The sequence below is a fragment of the Carya illinoinensis genome, chromosome 5 (assembly GCF_018687715.1).
Source record: "Carya illinoinensis cultivar Pawnee chromosome 5, C.illinoinensisPawnee_v1, whole genome shotgun sequence".
NCBI classification, from domain to species: Eukaryota; Viridiplantae; Streptophyta; class Magnoliopsida; order Fagales; family Juglandaceae; genus Carya; species Carya illinoinensis.
The window spans coordinates 33,445,109-33,452,195 of NC_056756.1; the positions used below are offsets into that span (position 1 = coordinate 33,445,109).

Below are 7,087 nucleotides of genomic sequence, written 5' to 3' on the forward strand. Positions count from 1 at the left end.
AAGATTGGTTGTAAATGACATGTAATTGCTTTTGGCTGTTTGTTAACTGTTTTATGATGAATGGAAATTTCTGATGTTATCAAAAAAAAAAAGGAGGAATTGAGTTGGAACTGAGCCATTAGATTAAAGCCACGTGTCCGAAGAAATGGAGCCAAACCGGAGTCTAGAAACTACGGCAACGAAAATGAAAGAAAGAAAGAAAGGACAGACGCAAGTGAAGGGAAAGAACAAAGAAGTGGTTGTGTTGGTATTATCAGTTTGATGCTGAGGCTCTCTCTCTCTCTCTCTCTCTCTCTCTCTGTGGGTGGTCCTCTCACTGTCTTTGGTTTGCTTCTTGTCAGCAAATTGCTTACTCCTACCAAATCCTTTAAAAATAAATTTATAAATATCGTGATTTGATAATATATATTATTTTTATTATAAAATAGATATTAGTATATATATATATCAATTTATTTTTATGAAATCACGTGACGCTTCATTGAAAAAAAGTGCATTCGACGTCTTATCTACTGAATCTTCTCTAATCCAAGAAGTTAGTCTGCGCCATCACACAGCAAAAGCGCATCCATCTTTTGTTATCGTACTCTCTCTCTCTCTCTCTCTCTCTCGATCGATTGCAGCAAAGGAAGAAGCAAAGCATCTTCTTTTGCATTGACGTCTCTGTCCTCTGCATTTCATTTGGCAAAACCGGAAGTGCCATACCTTTCTTTTTCGTAGGAATAGACCTTCTTTTCTCTCTTTTCTTGTTTCAATGTATTTTTTGGGTGAAACCAATCTAAAGAAAGGAATCTCTGTAGTATTTAGTAATATTGACAATAACCCATATTATATATTAGTCCTTAGTTCTTCTGCTTGTTCCTTACTTGTGTAACACGAATTTTGGATAACTTAAAAATGATTGTTACGATAAACTACTAGCTCGTTAGTTGAATTTGATTGCCGTGTAGAATGATGGGGATTGAAGTTTCGAGTATTGGGTTTCTATCCGTATAGGAATACTTTGTTTTGTAGATTTGCTGGTTCTTCAAGTTTTTAAACTCTATAGCTTGGTTGTAATCGAAGTGTTTGCGGGAAATTGTCTCTCTGTAACTTCGTTTTTTCATCCGAATTTATTTTTTGAACTCGGTTTTGATCTAGAAATTTGTTCTTTTTTATTTTTTCATTGAATTATTTGGTTCTGGCCGTATCAATTTTGGTACAGTATATTTCAATTGGGAAACTTTGATCTTATTTGTGCATTCTAGCATCTAGTTTCTTTTCTTTTCTTTCTTTTTTTATTTTTATTTTGAAGGGGGGGGGGGGGGCGCCGGGGGGGGGGGGGGGGGGGGGGGGTGGAGGGTCAAACGGAACTTTTATCGAGTTCATTTCTTTTTCCATCACAAGGCACACGCACTTCTTTTCTTTTCCCACTTTTTTTTTTTTTTTGTCTCCTAAACAATAAAACAATAACTGTATGCCTTTCTCCCCTGAAATGTGCCATCATCCATCTGCATGCTGTAGCCTGCCATTTTATACCAGCATATGGCTCTAGGAATTAAACTCGAAAATATGATGAATAGTGGAGCAAGTGATAATGGTGTGTTTAGTTTCCTGACAGGATCCTCAACCCATACTTGGCAGCCTGTCATGACTAGTGAAGATACAAACACTCCAAGTTATTGGTTGAACTGGAGGTTCTTCCTCTGTGCACTATGGATTTTGGCCTCAATGGTTCTGGCATCAATTCTAATATGGAAATATGAAGGCTTCAGCAAGCGAAGACCTGGCAGGAGAGAAAACCAGCGAGAAATAGTGGTGTCTTTGTCTGAAGATGAAGCCTGGAAGACGTGTCTCAAAGGACTCCATCCTGGCTGGCTGCTTGCTTACAGAACAATTTCATTCATTGTGCTTTTGGCATTGCTCATTGCTGATGTTGTTGTCGCTGGAGGTGGCATTTTTTACTTCTATACTCAGTAAGCCCTCCTTTGCCCATCTGTTCATCTTTCATCTGTGTAATTCGGTATACTTCCATGTAAGATAGGTTTCAAAGTGCTGTGCTCAAATAAGAAACCTCCTTTAAAGAAGTCTCCTCCAAAATTTTATAATATTTTGGATGTCACCATTTGATTCCTGACCAAGTTTTGAATACCATACCGAATGTCATATCGGTCAAGGTACTGGAACGAAATATTTCGCTATCGGTACCGTTTCGGGATAGTCGATATATCAATAAATTATATATATAAATATATATAAAAATTATATTCCAAAATAATAGTCTATATATGAATAAATTATATATAAATATATATATATAAATTATAAATAGCCTGGTTTAAATTGGGGGTAAAAAAATGAGTTTACAGTTTGAAGAAATGAAAAAAAAAAAGGCCAAAATATCGGCCGGTATGTAGGCCGGTACGACCAGTATTTGGGGCGGTATGAAACAAGTATAATACCTGTACTGGACCAGTGGCCGGTACGGCATATACCGGCCAGTACCGATAAGGTATTTAAAACAATGTTCTTGACTGCTTTAGTATTTAAATCTACATTATTCTTCTCTTCTTACAAAATCCAAGCAGACAACCTAAATTTTTTGGGGGCTTTATTCAGCATGCTAGAAATAGAGGATGGTATACTTCTACCCACTTCAATGGAGCACAGCTTCAATCCATGGATTTTTTTAAACCCCTGGAACATAATATATTTTCTGTCTTAGTTAATAACGGGAGCTTATGTCGGGGAGGGAAAGGTCTTGTGATTGGTTTCTCATTAAGGGAGTATCTGTATAAGCAGCTGTTAAATATCAAGTTTGATCAGAGGAATAAAAGAAAATGCCACTTTTGCTGATTATGTTTCTTGTGATTTTTTCATTGGCAACAGGTGGACATTTTCTCTGGTCACAATCTATTTTGGGGTACATTTTCTAACTCTTGAGTACTCATAAAGATCCTTGCTTTAACAGTTTAGTAACTTTGTATTGTGATCAAATTTAAAAGGAGTCTAAAGTCTGATACAGATGAAATGGTGACATTATTCTCTCTCTATGTTTGTTGGAATGCTTCACCAATTGTCCGTTCTTTTCAATTCATATTCTTGTCCACGTTTGTTTTATATATATATATATAAAAAGACGACGGTACCCCATAATCCCTCAGTTGTGGTGGAGGAATACCATAGTTACAATTCTTTACCTTAGGGGTTACAGTATAAACACCCAAAACCAAGGTGCAAAAGCATTATCAAATTTTTATTCCTAGACAAAAAGAAATTCATTTACTTCAAATGTAAGAAAGCCAAGCTCTATCAAGTACCAAAGCACCTTGCACATTTCATTGTAGATTGTTCCAATAATAAAAGCGATTTTCTCCTAGTGCTCCTAATTTGGCTAAACTGTCTGCAACTTGGTTAACTTCCTGAAATATATGTTGAGGTGAGAAGTTGCATGCCCTCTGCATATCTCTGATCCGATCACCCAGCTCTGAAATACCATGGACAGCAACCTTTTCCTTGCACCCAACTAACCACCACCTGTGAATCCAATTCCAAAATCAACCTCCTAGCAGTTTTAGTCAAATGCACAGCTGAATGCCTTCTGGGATGGTTCTCATTTCAGCCAGTGTTGGTACCTTCCCCATATCAAGCAGAGAAGGCCACCAAGAATTGCCTCCTTTCATTTCTCACCACACCTCCACCTTCACAAGGACCCGGGTTATCAAAACAACAGCCATCTACATAGTTTAATCCTGCTACCAGCCAGCTTCCTCCAGAATTGGACTCTAACCTTCGGCCTTTGAACCTCTATTGTCAGTATCCCAATTGCTGAAAGATCTTCTTGTCAAAACCAGAAATCTGTTTCACCTTAGTTATTATGCACACAACATCAACTATCAGTCTATCATCATCTTCACCTGAATAAAAATACCCTCCAGATTTTGTGGCTTCCCTTCCATTCTTGCTTGGCATCTTCTCACCCAAATGTTCCAACTTATTATAGAGGGGAGAATCCTGTCCACATATGTTTGATATCACTACTTGGCTGTGCAGTTTTCCCATGGAAAAACACAACAACCATCTGTCTGTCAATGTTTCAAAATCTATTGGAACTCCATTTTGCTTGTGCACCACCAATAAGTTACTAATCTCTCAACTTTAATATGTAGCTTGGGTCTTCACTCTCCATTTATGGTTGTTGCAAGCGCAACAAAGTTGGAGGAAATGCAGCTTATCATGCAAGTTTAGATGCAGAGCGAGGAACCTATATGGCCCCCACACTAGGGGAAAGTGCAGATATGTCCAATATGTACAAGACTTCAGATACCAGTGAAGAATCTCACACCCGCCATACTGCAGGTGTATGGGGTTATATCTTTCAAATCATATTTCAGGTATTTGTTTTCTACATGCCACAGTTTTTTTTAATGAATTTAAACTTGTTTGGTTCTTGAGTATTTTGTCTTCTCAGTAGCTATTGTTACATATATTATATTCATTTTGATCCTTTAGATGTTATTTTAATCTTGATTATCTGTCTTTAGCAGAGAAAAAGGTTCCAACTTTCCATAAATTTCTTCAGCATCTTCCCACTATTAAATAGTAGTGGGAAACGCTAAATTGTGCTTATTTTTGGCTTTGGTGGACTAGAAAGTCTGTTGAATTTTATTTTCTACCTACAGATGTGTGCAGGTGCTGTGGTGCTCACCGATTGCGTATTTTGGCTTATTCTTTATCCCTTTCTAACAGCCAAAGATTATGATTTAGATTTTGTAAGTACAAACTTAATATCACACTTGCTGTGTTGCTTCCTTTGTTTAAACCATATATGTCGCTGTACATGTGATCAAAACCTTGACACCTTTCTCCAAGTTTCTGGCTTTATTAAGGTTGATGTAGAGGGTTCAGACATGACAGTTATATATATTTATCATTTGGGAAGTGTTTAGACTGAGTTGATTGGTTCTGCTTGAACAAAAAACTTAAGTCAGAGTTGAGCCTTGACATTTTCATTGGATCTTAAAGTCAACTTGCAACTAGAATTCTCTGCCCTCTTCCCATTATCAATACTGAAAGCAACAAAAGGAGTAGTGGGTAGGAGAAAATTTTGGGGAAGTTAGCAGTTGCAAGTTTTCTTTTATATCTTGTTCCTGCAATTTAGCAAGTTTTCTTTTACATCAAAGTGCTTGCAGTTCCATGCCAATGTCACGATCATCAGACCTGTTGTTCTCCCAAATATGACTTGAATTTTTCTTTATATCACAACTGGTTCCATCTGATGAGTGTATTCGCCTTTAAACTGCAGTTGATTGTTAGTATGCACTCAATCAATGCCATTCTCCTCCTCGGTGAGACAATTTTAAATTGCTTGGTAAGGGTTTCCTCAATGATTTTAGCAGTTTCTCTTCACTTATGTTAATATCCTTATGATCAGTTCAAAATGAAAACTATATATCTCCTTGTTCCAGCGATTCCCAGTGTTTCGGATAGCATATTTTGTGCTTTGGACGGGTATATTTGTCATTTTCCAATGGATCATCCATGCTTGTGTTTCCATATGGTAAATATTTACCCTGTTCTGTTAATTAGTTATTGTTATAATCTTATTTTTACTGTTGTTATCCTTTTTTTTATATATATTTTAAATATCACTTTGTGTGAGTAGTTGTTCTGCATTGCATTTACACCTTTTCCATCTCATTTCTGTACAGGTGGCCATATCCATTTCTGGACTTGTCATCTCCGTATGCTCCATTATGGTATGCTGTCATGATCTACTACCATTCTTGAACCACCTTATTCTGCACGAAAGCTTTTCACTTTACTCGTCATGAAAATATGGCCATTGGAAAAAAAAATGACTCCCAACATAGAAAGACATGCTATTTTCCAGAAACGGATACTAAATAAAGTTAAGAAGAAAACATTTCTATTGCTAATTGACTCATATTTGGTCCATCAAAATGTCAGCAATTTGCCTCAGTAATATGATTATTCATTGTGATGGGTGGCATTACCTGTTCTATGATTTTGTCAAGCTTTAGTTGGCAACTTTTAGGAATTGCAACCGTTGAAACTAAGCTGACCTAGATATATCTACTGCTTCTCATGATAGTATTTTTTTTGTTGCCATTGTCGTTTTACAGGTACTTTGGAGTGGGTTTGATGCATATACCAAGCTATGGCATATTTGCTTTAATTGTTAGAGTGAAGCACTTGTTGCTGTCAAGATCATTCCCGGATGGTTATCAGGGTAGTAGGTGAGGAATTAGATCAGGCATTACACTGCCCTGACTCAGCCATGTTAGTAGGGCACTAGTTAACCGAATACAAGGGCCAACGCCACCCTGGCCGAACCATTTCATATTTGAAGATCAGTAATTCATTCTTCTTACTCTGAGTGAGTTGCTGCAAAGGTCGGTCGTTGCTCAATTACATCAGGTGGCAATGGGAAAGAAATTGGTATATAAATAGTTGATTCTTTTAGGATAAAATTCATCATACATGTATTTTTGTCTCCGCTAGAGGCGCAATTGTACTAACTATGCTTGCAAAAGCCACCAAGACATTGAAAATTTTTACAACAATTCAATTATACTCAGCCATAAAGACTTTGTGTTGTAAAGTTATTGCTGCTCTTCCATAAGAAAACTCTGATTTTGAGGGTTTATTTATCTATCTATTTATTTGCTTTGATTTGATTGTCTTGGTGCTTGACATGCTTTTTTCTCGTAATCGGGCACGCGCGCATGATTCATTGTTTGTTTATTGGCACAATTCTTTGCCTACCACCTACATGCACCTACCCCTCCGATGACCTATAAAGCTTGTTGCATCTTTAGACGGACAAGTAGCCGCTGCAGGATACGGTATTTTATTGTTCGGGAGAAGTGATACATACAGCAACAACTATTTATCATAAATGCTATAAACCATATTAATCACGTCACTATTTTAATATGGTTATTTTATAATTATTTGACGATAAAAAAATATAATAAATATTCATTCAATAATAATAAATATATCACACTTATTTAATAGAATATAAGTAAGATAATAACATAGTATATAAAATTTTCTTTTAACAATTACATAATAAAAATTT

The 7,087-nt window shown here is 36.5% G+C and overlaps 1 protein-coding gene across 7 annotated transcripts; it reads left to right on the top strand.

Moving 5' to 3' along the window:
* The first annotated feature begins 464 nt into the window (after positions 1-464).
* LOC122311729 lies at positions 465-6,649 on the top strand. Of its 7 annotated transcripts, none has more exons than XM_043126369.1 (9): positions 465-716; positions 1,590-1,955; positions 2,869-2,902; positions 4,149-4,373; positions 4,662-4,751; positions 5,285-5,350; positions 5,448-5,539; positions 5,691-5,738; positions 6,126-6,649. In XM_043126369.1, the coding sequence occupies exons 2-9, from the start codon at positions 1,630-1,632 to the stop codon at positions 6,241-6,243; spliced, it is 999 nt and encodes a 332-aa protein (XP_042982303.1). In that variant the 5' UTR covers positions 465-716; positions 1,590-1,629; the 3' UTR covers positions 6,244-6,649. The 7 variants fall into 7 exon arrangements, with proteins under 7 accessions (XP_042982303.1, XP_042982306.1, XP_042982304.1 ...); XM_043126372.1 differs by having other exon boundaries at positions 1,601-1,955; XM_043126370.1 differs by having other exon boundaries at positions 465-692.
* Positions 6,650-7,087: the final 438 nt, after the last annotated feature.

Excerpts from the sequence above, each read along its gene's own strand:
- LOC122311729 (XM_043126368.1), top strand. The coding sequence starts at position 1,525 with ATGGCTCTAGGAATTAAACTCGAAAATATGATGAATAGTGGAGCAAGT. Across the intron at positions 1,956-2,868 it reads ATTTTTTACTTCTATACTCA|GTGGACATTTTCTCTGGTCA; the intron begins GTAAGCCCTCCT and ends CATTGGCAACAG. Across the intron at positions 5,351-5,447 it reads AGACAATTTTAAATTGCTTG|CGATTCCCAGTGTTTCGGAT; the intron begins GTAAGGGTTTCC and ends TCCTTGTTCCAG.